At 40.2% G+C, this 15,701-nt stretch overlaps 1 protein-coding gene and 1 long non-coding RNA gene across 3 annotated transcripts in view; one reads left to right on the top strand and one right to left on the bottom strand.

Annotated features, from left to right (window-relative positions):
• Positions 1 to 15,701, bottom strand: part of trit1 (tRNA isopentenyltransferase 1) — a 74,735-nt gene that overhangs the window by 20,680 nt on the left and 38,354 nt on the right. For both annotated transcript variants that reach the window (XM_034160942.1, XM_034160943.1), the window contains exons 7-8: positions 9,354 to 9,466; positions 9,161 to 9,238 (exon numbers count right to left, since the gene is read on the bottom strand). In XM_034160942.1, the coding sequence (XP_034016833.1) occupies positions 9,161 to 9,238; positions 9,354 to 9,466 (191 nt within the window). The remainder of the gene's footprint in view (positions 1 to 9,160; positions 9,239 to 9,353; positions 9,467 to 15,701) is intronic.
• On the top strand, positions 525 to 14,286 carry LOC117501968. The gene is made up of 3 exons (XR_004558145.1): positions 525 to 658; positions 8,417 to 8,422; positions 14,274 to 14,286. It is a non-coding gene; the product is annotated as an uncharacterized LOC117501968 (long non-coding RNA).

Here is a 15,701-nt window from a genome sequence, read left to right as displayed (position 1 = left end):
ATTAATGCCTCACAGATGTGAAGAAATCATGAAAAACTGTGGTTATACAACTAAATACTAGTTTAGTGATTCATAGGATTGCTAAAAAAGCAGTTTGAACATAATAGTTTTGAGTTTGTAGCGTCAACAGCAGATGCTACTATTATTGTGAACACCCCCTTTCTACTTTTTTTTTTTACTAATAGCCCAATTTCATAGCCTTAAGAGTGTGCATATCATGAATGCTTGGTCTTGTTGGATTTGTGAGAATCTACTGAATCTACTGGTACCTTGTTTCCCATCTAACAATAAGAAATATACTCAAAACCTGGATTAATCTTTTTAGTCACATAGTACTACTATTATTCTGAACACTACTGTACGTACTGCAAACACCCATGGACACACACACACTCGCCCACAGACCTAGTCCCATAAAGACCCCCTCCCCCACCCCAAGACAACAAACAACCCAGCATACCTCATCCTGCCTTTAGCGCCTTAACAGCACTGACTTCTGTGCCCCAGTGTTCACAATCACAGGGGCCAGTGCTTGTGTGGTCATTGCAAATTCCTGGCAGTGCTGTAATGCTTCAGGAGATTAGCCTACTCAGGTGAGGCGCACTGGTACAGAGCTCAGTCGAGAACAGGAGATCAGCAGTCACAGCAAGACAAAGGGGTAAAACGAAAAGGTGCAGGCCAGAAACGTGGGCCGGATTAAAGAGCAAAATTCCTGGACTATAGGTCAAACCAGGACATATGCAAAGCCAGTCAATGTACGTTCTTCTCCGTTCCATTCCACCATGAAGCTGTGGTTGTTGACGCAACGGACAAAAGTTGCACTATGCAATCTCTCCAATCACACCCACAGAAGCCACTAACTCATCCAGAGCTGTTTAAGATGTCTTGGTGGCTTCCCTCGGCCATAGTTTCTGAGAACTGCCTACTCCAGACAGATTTACCAAACAGTACCATGTTGTTCACTTCTTAATGTTTGATGTAAATGATGTAAGACATATTTAAGACAAATCAAGTCTGGTGCTATGTGCTGCCACATCCACCGCACCACAGAACTACCTAGGAATCTGGATGGCAACCACCCAGGCAAACAACCGATCTGTCCCCACCACTCAAAAATACTGTAACCACCTATGTGCCACAGTCAGGTTACACGTGGCCGTCTTCTTGGTGGCTTCTAGAGCAGTCAGTGTCCTCAACACTGCCTCAAGACATATTCCATGCCTTGGAAAAGCTCATACTGTATGTTCACTCCTTGACTTGTCGAAAGCAAACTGAGTGTAAAAGTGATGATTTACTGTAAAGCAGGGGTGGGCAACGAGGGCCAAGACACTGCAGGTTTTCCTTGCAACCAATCACCTCACCAGGTCGGTTGCTGATGATCTTCTCCCCTGCACATAAACACCTGGTCATCAATGAAATCACTTGCTGAGACACCTGAACATTAATGAAATCACCTGTGAAGGTGACTGGTAGCAAGGAAAACCTGCAATGTCTCAGCCCTTTATGGCACATGGTTGCCCACCCCTGCTGTAAAGGCATACAAAGGGTGCTAATAACTGCTACGTATTCTTTTATCTATAGTTTTCAATTTCACTAGATTAGATTAGATGGAACTTTATTGATCCCTTGGGAAGACTCCTTCAGAGAAATTGAAGTTCCAGCAGCACTGTATAGCAGCACACAGGGTAAGAAGCACACAGAGTATCAAAAGAGAAAAAGAAAAACAGTTTGCAAATATCAATATAAAAACAAATACATAATACAAATACCAGACATACCGATCAATACTGGTTTACTGGCTTCTACCGTTGCTCTCATTCCTGACCTCTGTCTTCCTGTTACTCCTCCTCCCCGACTGAGAAGTTGTACAGTCTGATGGCCTGAGAGACAAAGGAGATTTTGTTGTTGACTAAAATTTCTAACTATATGATGATTTTTGTTTGTTTGTACAGATATTTTGGCATGCACGATCGATAACAATTGTATGGTCTATGATCTATCTACAACCCCTGGCAAAAATTATGGAATCACTGGCCTGTTTAATTTTGTAGAAAAAAAGCAGATCACAGACATGACACAAAACTAAAGTCATTTCAAATGGCAACTTTCTGGCTTTAAGAAACACTATAAGAAATAAGGATAAATAATTATGGCAGTCAGTAACGGTTACTTTTTTAGACCAAGCAGAGGGAAAAAAATATGGAATCACTCCATTCTGAAGAAAAAATTATGGAATCATGAAAAACAAAAGAACGCTCCAACACATCACTAGTATTTTGTTGCACCACCTCTGGCTTTTATAACAGCTTGCAGTCTCTGAGGCATGGACTTAATGAGTGACAAACTGTACTCTCCATCAATCTGGCTCCAACTTTCTCTGATTGCTGTTTCCAGATCAGCTTTGCAGGTTGGAGCCTTGTCATGGACCATTTTCTTCAACTTCCACCAAAGATTTTCAACTGGATTAAGATCCGGACTATTTGCAGGCCATGACATTGACCCTATGTGTTGTGTGTTGGGGGATTTGGCTGGGCATTGTTTTGCTGTTTTTGTGTTTATTTTCCTCCCAGGTGGTTTGGGGCTGATCTCTGGGGAGAGTGTGCTGCAGAAGAGTCTCTCACCTCTGTTACGGTGATCTGCTGCACCTGTTGCACTCACGTGCGGCTCTCTATCAGGACGATCTACGACACCTGTGGCATTCACGTGCAGATCTAAGGACTCTCAGCTGGTGCCAATGAAGAAATGAAGAGTTGCATTTAAGCCAGCAGTGATTAGGGCTGAATTGCCGGAGAATACGACCATGTGATGATTGTTTGGGGACGCTGAGGGCCGCTCCAGATTCTGACATTGCGCCTGTGAAGGAGGACGAGGGTGAGAGGCAAACGCGGTCAGCACACGTCAGAGGTGATTATTCTGCAAGGCTTATCTGTAATTGTAATTTGGCGTTTTTGCGCAGCTATAATTAAATATTGGTGAAAATTGTCTGGTCTGCTCCTCACGGCAGTGGCGCACGGATTGATTATCCTCCACTAGCTGTGAGCAGCAGCCCTTTTGAACTAAATCCGAAAGCAGACCTGAACGTGTAGCTGATAAGTGTGCCTCTAAATAATATTTCGTGGTAACAGTGTTGAATAACCTCACCTCTGTTCCTCCTTCACAGAGTACAGTTCTGGGAAAAGCCACCTGGGGGGGTGTCGGCGGAATTCCTGAGTCCAAAACGTTCAGGCTCCGATCTGTTGAGACGCTGAGAAAGCGCGCCGCCTCTTCACCTCACCAGTTTTGTTTAGTATTTCATGTACAGCACTAGGTGAAAAAAATAAAACTTGTTTCTTTTGGAACTGCTTCTGGTTATTTGACGCTGGGTTCAGTCAGACGCTGGATCGCTCCTCAATCCACGTCCAAACCATGACACTATGTGTCTTTTTGCAAGGAATGTTTTCACAGTTTTTGCTCTATAGCAAGATGCATTATCATCTTGAAAAATGATTTCATCATCCCCAAACATCCTTTCAATTGATGGGATAATAAAAGTGTCCAAAATATCAACGTAAACTTGTGCATTTATTGATGATGTAATGGCAGCCATCTCCCCAGTGCCTTTACCTGACATGCAGCCCCATATCATCAATGACTGTGGAAATTTACATGTTCTCTTCAGGCAGTCATCTTTATAAATCTCACTGGAACGGCACCAAATAAAAGTTTCAGCATCATCACCTTGCCCAATGCAGATTCAAGCTTCATCACTGAATATGACTTTCATCCAGTCATCCACAGTCCACGATTGCTTTTCCTTAGCCCATTGTAACCTTGTTTTTTTCTGTTTAGGTGTTAATGATGGCTTTCGTTTAGCTTTTCTGTATGTAAATCCCATTTCCTTTAGGCGGTTTCTTACAGTTCGGTCACAGACGTTGACTCCAGTTTCCTCCCATTCGTTCCTCATTTGTTTTGTTGTGCATTTTCGATTTTTGAGACATATTGCTTTAAGTTTTCTGTTTTGACGCTTTGATGTCTTCCTTGGTCTACCAGTATGTTTGCCTTTAACAACCTTCCCATGTTGTTTGTATTTGGTCCAGAGTTTAGACACAGCTGACTGTGAACAACCAACATCTTTTGCAACATTGCGTGATGATTTACCCTCTTGTAAGAGTTTGATAATCCTCTCCTTTGTTTCAATTGACATCTCTCGTGTTGGAGCCATGATTCATGTCAGTCCACTTGGTGCAACAGCTCTCCAAGGTGTGATCACTCCTTTTTAGATGCAGACTAACGAGCAGATCTGATTTGATGCAGGTGTTAGTTTTGGGGATGAAAATTTACAGGGTGATTCCATAATTTATTCCTCAGAACTGAATGAGTCCATATTTTTTTCCCTCTGCTTGGTCTAAAAAAGTAACCGTTACTGACTGCCACTTTTTTTTTTCTTGATTTCTTATAGTGTTTCTTAAAGCCAAAAAGTTTGAGTGCCATTTGAAATGACTTTAGTTTTGTGTCATGTCTGTGATCTGCTTTTTTTCTACAAAATTAAACAACTGAATGAACATCCTTCGAGGCCGGTGATTCCATAATTATTGCCAGGGGTTGTATAATCTACCATTCTTTTAAATGTAGATGAAAATAAACTGCAACCAATTTTCTCCTAAATATTACTGACTCTTTCTTCTAGAATTATTTCAAGTAAGTTCTTTTGGATTCTCTTTTCATGCTCTGGGTCACCACAGCGGATCCAATACGGATCTGCATCTTGGATTAAATGGCCACCATGCCAGCCCGAGAACTGACTGATATGATGTTGAATTTTCTGGTTTGGACAAAAAACAACATTCGAGGCCATTCAGAATGCTTGTGCTAGAGTTCCATTTAGAAAATAAAATTTTACATTACGTCAATTTTAGTCACATTTCATGGGTTCTTCTTGTTCATGTGAGGTGACATTTTCAAAGGTTCAGCACTCCTACCCGATACAGCTTGCTAAACCCTATGTGCCACCCTGTGCTCTGTGTTTTCTGAGTGCAGAATTATTTTGTTTCCCAAGGATAAAGAAGAGGTCAACGGGTCACAGAACCTTTTCATATTGTGTGTCTGTTCTATAAGCACTTTGCCAGTTGACATAAGATTCTGCAGGAGGAAGAAGACACTTTACTGTCATTGTACATACAGTAATACATACATCCAAATTCATCCTCTCCATTTAATCCATCCTAATTATATTTAGACACAATCCAACCACTAGGAGCTGTTGTCGTAGTCAGGGGCAGAAACAGAAGCAGACCCCAATGAGCATGTTTAGTGGGCATGACAGTAGGAGGAGACTGGAGTGACCAGAGGAAACCCAAAAAAGAACATGCAAACTCCAGACAGAATGTAACTGGGCATGGGTGGAACTGAACCCCAGACCTTCTTGCTGTGGGGCAGAGGTGCTAAATACTGAGTCACCGTGCTGCATAAATAAATCAAGATGTAAGATATTGGTATAAGACACTGGTTCACTCTAAGTGGAATGAGGAGTAATGCATTCTGTCGTATTTCATGGGTGCTTGGTGTTTGTCTATTTATGCTACTGTTTACAACTACAGTGTTTTATGGCACTTACAATGTGTAAGTGTTGTGAAGGACTTCAAATTTTAGCACCTGAACTGAAACTGTACGTATGGCTTAATCCAATTAAGGGTCGGGGGGCTGGAATTCATCCTAACGGTATGATAATTCATCCTGCTTGATATATTTCATTGTCAAAGAGGTAAACATGATTTCAACCAATGCTTTACTATCATATGTATGTGCTGTGAGAGTTTATGAGTTTCAGACTTTTTAATGGTTCCGAGCTGATGTTATCCGCTGCTAACAGTACAGCGAGGACTGACACTGCAGACGACCGCTGTGTTCCCAAATCCACTGAACGTGAACTTGTTCAACTGATAATGGAATGGAACTCTAAATGCACGGACCAGAGGCAACAGCCACAAACACATTCATGCACAAAGGCAGCTTCAGGAAGATTAACGCGTATGTAAAGGAACAGAGGCATGCAGCGGGGAGGTAGGCAGTCAGAAAAAGTGGTGTTGAGGTTTAGGGGCTGGTGTGGCCTAAGCCACTCGGGTCTAACAGGATTAGGAGGCTGGGTTACTTGCAGGGCATTCTCTGTTGGGGCAGAGACACAGCTGTCTGCGTGGGACACAGAAAACCATTTAGCTTTTATAGAAGTTTCAGGAGTTGCAATAGGGTGGGAAATCATCACCTGTCCCACACAGTTTGGATGAGACTGGAGGTTGTGCAACCGACCCCAAGATATCTCAAAATGTAAGATTGTTTTCAACTACATTTTTCACAGAGATGCTATTATGGTTACAGAAGATGATTCTATTAAATTATAGGCGCCAAAATGTTTCCTTGCATTGCTTTAACACTGCAAGAAAGGTTTTTTTTTAAACACCATTTGGACGGTTACATTTTTCTGCCTCTGTGCATCAACACAACAGAGTTGAAATTATATGTTTTTATAGTGTCGATTTTCAGCTTTAATTCAAGGGGTTGAACAAAAACATCAGTCAGTCTAATTTCAGAGCAAATACGTAATTGAACAAACTAAATATTAGGATTTTATTTGAATATAAATGATCACTTTTACAGCCTTTTTTCTGTAGACATGTCAGGGGATGGACACAAACACTTCCAAGTCACAGAATACATTTTGGACTTAATTTCCACCAATCAGCACAAAAACTGACTAAATTACAGGAATAAATCATTTTATGACTGCATGACAGCATTTGCATTCTAAATTTCAAATAATGTTGATAGACATCCACACAACATTCCAGGAAGAACTACGTATAAACGAAGCCAATGCCAAGATGTGAATCTTGGTCAAAATCAAATTAGGTGTTCTTCAGTCATCCTGCAAACACACAATATATACATGTATACTGGTCACTACAAACCTTTACAATGTTAAATGATGACATCACTGCGGTATCACATATACATTACAATATGAAATTCCATTTTCTGATTTATATGCACTCCAGATCATCCTTCCAGCTCTTCTGGCTTTAAGGTTACTGAGAAAAATGTGGTTTTGAATCATATGATGCCACATACTGATATCATCATGACGGCACATACAAATCAGCATAGAGAAACCCATTTGCTGATTCACATACACCTGAAATCACTGTGGAAAGTGAACTTTTTTTATCCTTTAATGCCACATGACATCATTGGTGACATCATCAAGACACCGCATACAGATCAGAAAGATGACAGTGTGTTGGCTGATTCAGATGCACTTAAAAAGCATCGCTCTCGCTCTCTTTGCGTCAAAGTTTTTACAAAAAAAAAAAAAAGTGATTTTCAGATTATTTACTGGTAAATGGACTGCATTTATATAGTGTGTTTCCATCTGCATCAGAAGCTCAAAGCGCTTTACAATGATGTCTCACATTTACCCATTCACACAGACACACTCAAACATTGATGTCAGGGTGCTGCCATACAAGCCTGACGCTTAACCACTACACCATCACCTCCCCACAATATGAAAGTGTTCAATTCTTCTTCATTTAAGAACGAGCTCGCCGGGCAGCCATCAATAATAAAATCATCATCTTTATGTAACTTCATCTTTAACATGTGATACAGCGACCGTCTGTAAAACTCTAAACATAAGAACTCTTGATTGTAAATCTTCTCTGAATACAACTATAAACATGAGCTTCATCACTTTCTATAAATTACAGTATTAAAATAATAATAATGACTAATGCTGCCTGGCATAGACCATTAACAGGAAATAAGACATTTAACTTAAAAACAGAGTTGGGGGAGAAAATATTTGATCTTTTTTTAAGCACAAATAAGGGATTTAGAATTTAAAAATTAAAAATTATCCTCCTGTAGTAACAAACTACAGAGCACAAACAGAAAAAAACGCAACACTTAGAATCAGGGGTGCTGAAAAAGGGGAGAATAAGAAGGATTCTACGGCCCCATGATTGACAAGGACCCAGAGAGGCCCCTAATACAATTATAATACTGGCAAAATAATATGGGGTAGCCCAGTAAAATTTCTTTTCATGGGATCCAAATTCCCTGGCTGCACCCCTGCTCAGAATTCTACATTCTGTGCATCATCTCATGTGAACAAATATTTCCTAAGAGGCCTTCAATACATTTGTTAATTTTTTTTGTTTAAGCACCCAAACCTCATCTCAGGCTTTCAGATTTGACCCTGATTGACCTTTACCTTTGACTGTCATATTCATGTCATGCAGAGATTTTATTGCTAGGAATTTAAATGGGCAATATGAATGAAACTGGCCAAGCGGCGCCTCCAACGACCAACAGACAAGACGCACAAACTGATTACAACAGAATCAAAAGCATGTCTGGGTGTTTGACCAGTCATTTTCTTCAGGGGGTTGTAGCCTATCACAGCAGACATGGTGTGAGAGGCAAGGGTACACCCTCACTAATAATTAAGAATAAAATATCCGAATTCCAGAGGAAAATCTACCTCACAACATAAAGACCAGTTCATAGAACTTAATGAAAAGATGAAACGGACAACTTCAAAGCAGATCAGGATTGTCGGCGTGAAAGCAGCTCGCTGGTTCCAAGTATCATCTCTGCACTTAAACGTGTTGAAATCTGACCACCAGCTTTTTCTCACAGCACCCACAATCACAGCTGATTGTACAAGCTCCACCTCCTTCCTCAGCAGGAAGCGGTAATAATTAAAGTCGTGGAAGGGCAACGAAGCGAGCACAAAATCAGCCCGCACGTCTGCCCGTCTTCCAGTGCTAATTTGGAACCACCTGAGCACACGATGCGCTTTAATGAACATCCATCCAACTAAGTGAATGCTTGCTGCAAATGTGTGGTTGTTTGTGCGCCAATTTAATGAGAAACGATAAGGAGGAGCGTTTCGCACGTTAACTATTTCAAAAGGAACAACCCAGTGCTGCTGTACTCATCTGTAGACACACATTAAACCTCGGCTGTGCACCCTGGATAAACAACTCAATACCCTGGATGAGAGGCTTATTGTGCGTCTAATGGAGTGCATGAATCTCATCTTGTTACACAAAGTGCAGATTGTTGGGGAACTGAACTGTGGAGCACAAACACACTGTGAGCGGGGCGGCTCAAGGGCACTCACGCTCAAGGAAGCGACTGCGGACCCATTTGTTCTGTCTGCGGGCGTAACGCCTCGTCGCCATCTTCAAAGCTTCGACACCTACAGTGAGTTAACAAGCAAAGAAAAAAAAAAGAGGGTGTTATAGAAGTCAGATCAACTAACCGCATCACCAATCCACCTCCCGCGGGCGGCTCTGAGCGGGTGTTCCTCTGACCTTTGTCTCGCAGGGCTTCCTTCTCCTGCTGGGTGATGCTTTCAGGAGCAGTCAAGTAGTCGTGGAACTCCTTAAAGCCAATAGACTGGAAAATCCCGTGTTGATAGTCCTGACTGGGAGCAGAGGAGAAGAGCAAAAAAATTCTATCATCATTTGTTTCAGATGTTTTTTGATAAGTTGACATTTAGAGACAGCCGGCAGTGACTCATTCCTGATCCTTTATCTCCGCCTCCCTCCCTGAAAAGAGAATATCAGTGTGCACAGATGCGAGGCCCTGCAGGGGACAAACTGACAGAATGACATTAACAGAACTAAACGGTAATGGCAGAGTGACCCACAGGTGCCAGGACTCACTATCCCGACCGCAATGACACCAGACTGGGGCAAATTGTGGAGCAGACGCCTGTTGGTCAAGTCGCCAGACAGAAAAGACGCAGAATGTGACAGGAAATGATTGAAGTCGGTATCAGACCGCTTTGCCTCAATTTGACCCCTATGACCTCGAATAGTTGACACGTTCAGATTTTTATGACATCTTTGAAATTGGCACCTGAGACATGTTCTTTCACCTGAATCCTCTCAAATTTTGGAATGATCACTGATACACACGTTTAGCTGCAACAGAATTCAGTTATATTTTTTACCCGATGGCCATATTGCGAAGGCTTTGCGTCCGTCCGTCTGTCTGTGCTCAGCATATGTCCAGCCCTATTACTGCCTGGTCTTCAAGTTCACAGGGAGCATTCTACTGGATCAGCAAACCTGAGATGGATTAAAGTCCACAGAATGCAGACACGCTGATTCTGAAGGGAACTAAAACATAACATCACAGTTAATCATTTCTTCTGCATCAATCAACATTATGTCATAGACCTTTATAGAAACCAAAGCACTGTTCTCATGCAGAGGTATCGTTTTCAGTCTATCTGGCCATGAACAAAATAACGCCAAGAGTTTTCACCCAGTCACCTTGCAGCACCTTATGTTGTGATTTGGTGCTGTATAAATATACCAAATTGACTATATCCGCTCTCTGTTGGTCAAATGACCTTTGACCTTGGGTGGCCTCAATAGCCTAAACTCAAGGTTTCACTCAAACAGTTTGGGGCCAACATGGATTAATGGTGGTGGAAAGGTTGTGTGTTCATCAAGGATAAAGTGGTTCAATTTAGGAGAGACTTGATCAAACATCGAGGGCATCTCACAGCAGAATATTACGACATCAGTGATTCAAAAAGAAATCATCTGCATGAATCTGTGTTACACACTGAAGGGGTGGTACATGGATACCCATCTATATTATAAAGCCAAGTGGCCTCTGTGTGCGTGTACAACCCCTGGCAAAAATTATGGAATCACCGGCCTCAGAGGATGTTCATTCAGTTGTTTAATTTTGTAGAAAAAAAGCAGATCACAGACATGACACAAAACTAAAGTCATTTCAAATGGCAACTTTCTGGCTTTAAGAAACACTATAAGAAATCAAGAAAAAAAGATTGTGGCAGTCAGTAACGGTTACTTTTTAGACCAAGCAGAAGAAAAAAATATGGAATCACTCAATTCTGAGGAAAAAATTATGGAATCACCCTGTAAATTTTCATCCCCAAAACTAACACCTGCATCATATCAGATCTGCTCGTTAGTCTGCATCTAAAAAGGAGTGATCACACCTTGGAGAGCTGTTGCACCAAGTGGACTGACATGAATCATGGCTCCAACACGAGAGATGTCAATTGAAACAAAGGAGAGGATTATCAAACTCTTAAAAGAGAGTAAATCATCACGCAATGTTGCAAAAGATGTTGGTTGTTCACAGTCAGCTGTGTCTAAACTCTGGACCAAATACAAACAACATGGGAAGGTTGTTAAAGGCAAACATACTGGTAGACCAAGGAAGACATCAAAGCGTCAAGACAGAAAACTTAAAGCAATATGTCTCAAAAATCGAAAAATGTACAACAAAACAAATGAGGAACGAATGGGAGGAAACTGGAGTCAACGTCTGTGACAGAACTGTAAGAAACCGCCTAAAGGAAATGGGATTTACATACAGAAAAGCTAAACGAAAGGCATCATTAACACCTAAACAGAAAAAAACAAGGTTACAATGGGCTAAGGAAAAGCAATTGTGGACTGTGGATGACTGGATGAAAGTCATATTCAGTGATGAATCTCGAATCTGCATTGGGCAAGGTGATGATGCTGGAACTTTTGTTTGGTGCCTTTCCAATGAGATTCATAAAGATGACTGCCTGAAGAGAACATGTAAATTTCCACAGTCATTGATGATATGGGGCTGCATGTCAGGTAAAGGCACTGGGGAGATGGCTGTCATTACATCATCAATAAATGCACAGGTTTATGTTGATATTTTGGACAATTGAAAGGATGTTTGGGGATGATGTAATCATTTTTCAAGATGATAATGCATCTTGCCGTACAGCAAAAACTGCAAAAACATTCCTTGCAAAAAGACACATAGGGTCAATGTCAATGAGCAGATCTGATTTGATGCAGGTGTTAATTTGGGGGATGAAAATTTACAGGGTGATTCCATAATTTTTTCCTCAGAATTGAGTGATTCCATATTTTTTTCCTCTGCTTGGTCTAAAAAAGTAACCGTTACTGACTGCCACAATCTTTTTTTCTTGATTTCTTATAGTGTTTCTTAAAGCCAGAAAGTTGCCATTTGAAATGACTTTAGTTTTGTGTCATGTCTGTGATCTGCTTTTTTTCTACAAAATTAAACAACTGAATGAACATCCTCTGAGGCCGGTGATTCCATAATTTTTGCCAGGGGTTGTATGCGCGCGTGCGTGTATATAGCTTAGATCATGGTGAACCTGGGGAGAGCTGACATTTTCCATTTGGTATGCTTATGTATTTTGGGTCAAAGATGAATGTAGCGAAAATGGAAAGTTGACAGGACTAATATGTTTATGTAAAAAATTAGCCACATAAGCAAATAACAGTGAACAATGTGAGCTGCAATGCACCATGGGAGTTCAGGGTTTTGAGGTTTTACATGCTATTGTGAGCAGCGGAATGGACAACATTAGTTTAACAGTGTTGATAGTGTTACTATTTTATTGTGTTTTTGTAGTTCAATTGGTTTAGTCAGTTTAGTTAAGTGTCATGTTGCTATTACCATGAGAGAGAAGTGCAGTGATTTGATGCCTTCTGCAACAGTCTCTGTTTGTGGGTGTGTAAAAATAAACGCACCTGCTTGCAGCAGAATGCAGAAAAGACAAAAAGCTCTGTGTGCCTATGTGTGTGTGTGTATAACTTCGATCACGGACAAACTGGGAAGAACTGACATTAGCCATTTGGTATGCTTATGTATTTTGGGTAAAGGATGAATGCTGCCCAAACAGAACATTGATATGACTAATATTTCTAGAGAACTATGGATATTAGCTAACAAACTGAACAATAGACATTGATAATTACATTCTGGACTCACACTCCATTCCAGCAGAGGGTGGTAAATCACCTACATATTAAAAGTGCACCTGCGTGCTTGATTTTATTTAGTAAGTTCAATGTAAGTACATAATATAATTGGAAATACATTAAAAAATACATGGATGACAAAAAGTGAAAACACTTATTTCCATTGTGGACCATTTAAAAATCAAATGACAAAAGAGAAGCAATAATAAAATAAAATATAATAATAGTGATAATAAAAACAATGAAAATAATAGTGTATATGTGATAACAAGAACCTAAACAATTTCGAAATACATTAAGACAGTAAATTAACATTAAAAAAAATTATACAATTACCAGGCAATAAAAGGGTCGAGTTCTTTTTGTAAAAACTGTTGAGGTGGTTCTAAAAACATTCTGGACTCACACACCATTCCAACTCATTATAGAACTTTACATTATTTATTACCACCTGTGAAAAATATCAGCTACCTATTTATAAACACTACCCAATCTAGAGCCCATGGATCCCCACGGACAGCATGCTAGATCTAGTTTAATTATGAATTTCTTCACTGTTTATTCCCATTAAATTTCCTTCAGAATTAATAAAGTTCTTTCTTATTCTTTAGGTCTGATGCATTATTTGCCTCTTTGTGCTTTAACTCCCTCTTGTGTTTTCTTGTGGAAAATTTATTATATATGACAGCATTTTAGGGCAACATTCAGGTTTTTTTTTTTTAGACTTCGAGAATAAAGTCATAATATTATGAGAAGAAAGTCGTAATTTTATGAGGAAAAAAAAACTTGTAACGTTACGAGAATAAAGTCATAACATTACATGAATAAAGTCATACTTTTATGGCTTTATTCTCATAATATTGTTTTTTTCCTCATAAAATTACGACTTTATTCTCGTAATATTATGACTCAATTCTCAAAGTCTAAAAAAGAAAAAATGTGGCACTAAAACGCCATCATAATTATAATACGGTTACTACTGGAATAATTACAAGAAGAGGATGGGCAGAAAGCAGAACTAAATCTGGTACGATGTGGAGAGACAGAAATGTGAGAACAGCGACAAAGCTCAATGGAGGAAAGAAAAGAAAGGGAGAGGAGGAAAGGAGAGATTTGACCTTGATGTCTGGCCACAAAAGCAAGGGATGGAGACATGAGGGTAAGGAGGGAGGGGGAGAGAGAGAGAGAGAGAGAGAGAGAGAGAGAGAGAGAGAGAGAGAGAGATATGCAAGAGGAGGGGCGAGCAAAGAGCTGGATGATCAGATTGCTGAGAGGGCAAAAAGTGGTAGAGATGGAAGGAGAGGAGCGAGGGGGGAGGAGGAGGAGGAGGAGGGTACCAGTGGATAAGGTGGGATGGGGTGATGAAAGAAAGGAGGGACGTAAAGACAAAAATGGCAGCATTCCACCAGTGCATCAGCCCCCTGCAGCCACACCCCATCACACACACACAACATGACAACCTCTGAGGAAATAAAACGCTGCACAGCGCATCAGTGAAGCCAAACACGCACAGAACAGAACATACTTAAATGAGAACAGGGAACAGTTCTAGTATATTAAAGGGGTCATATCCTCAGCTTCGGTACCCTGTAAACAGTGCTGAGTGAAGAGGTGGATAGAAAAATAAGCACAATCAGTCCATCTTATTAACACGACTCAAAAACGATAAATACTATCGTCCAGTAACTCTCCAAATTAAAAGGGCTCATGAGGACAAACTGATCAGATGTTGGTTAACTGTGATGCATCAGGTCAAGTGTAACTGCAAGTTTATTTTGCTAGTTTAGCATACCTTATACCTGTTCGCCACCAAACTACAATCATCAAGCTAGCAATAGTACCAACGTACAAATTAAACAACAAAAAATTTTACTTGACGAAAATACTGGAGCACATACTTCTTCGATGGCCAGACAGCAAGATACTATTTCAGATATTTCAAAAGCAACAAACACATTCAGTCCACAGCAACGAGCAGGCCTGTGGACTCAGCTCGCCGGCGCATACAACCCGTCACTCAAACCGACTCCGCCATCATAACTTTATGGCTTAATATATCTTAAACTGACCTTTTTTTAAATAACCACCCCTGTACAAATGTCATGACAGGGGAAACTGGCAATATGGGCCAAACGTTTTACTCATTTTTTTTGTACCAGGTTGTACACGTTTATTAATGCTCTAAATTCAATGAGGCCTCATTGAATTTAAAGCAGAAATTTGTTTGCAAATTAATACAATATAAAAATGACAAGGCTCTATTTTAGCCATTATATAAAACAAATAATGAATGTTTTTAATTCAGTGAAAGCTGGAACATACAGCAGATCTTACTGACTGCACCCGACATATTATTCATTCCCAGGGTTTGATTAATTAGTGAGCACCAGATAAATCCTTAAATACTGGAAGTGCATTGGGGCAGCTGGAGCCCCATAAATCTGAGTGAGTCTGTGTTGGCTTTAGCCATGTTTGTGCCCCGGGCGACGTAAGTGGTTTTTCACAAATATGACACTGAAGAATATTTTTTACCTCCACCAAGTTGGAAGTAGGAGCAGGTTATATTTTCTCCTGTTTGTTTGTTTGTGAACAGACTGTAACCCACAATTTCTCATATATCGTTATGAAATTTTTACTATCTTTAACATTGAATAAATTTTCAAAAAACTTATAACTGTCAAAAAAGATCAAATTTCTTTCATATTTGAGAGCGTTATTTAGGATGGCATCCTTTAATAAGTGACACAGTTTGAAATCTGGATCTGATCCAGATTACAGATTTTGTGGCCATTTAAATTTAACTTCTTAAACCCAAGTTCCCCAATTTGGGGACTTGCCCCGTTTCTGAACATTTGAACACTCATAACTAACCAATGCTGACACCAACATACACTT

This window comes from Thalassophryne amazonica, chromosome 20 (assembly GCF_902500255.1).
Source record: "Thalassophryne amazonica chromosome 20, fThaAma1.1, whole genome shotgun sequence".
NCBI classification, from domain to species: domain Eukaryota; kingdom Metazoa; phylum Chordata; class Actinopteri; order Batrachoidiformes; family Batrachoididae; genus Thalassophryne; species Thalassophryne amazonica.
This window is presented reverse-complemented; position numbering and strand designations above follow the sequence as displayed.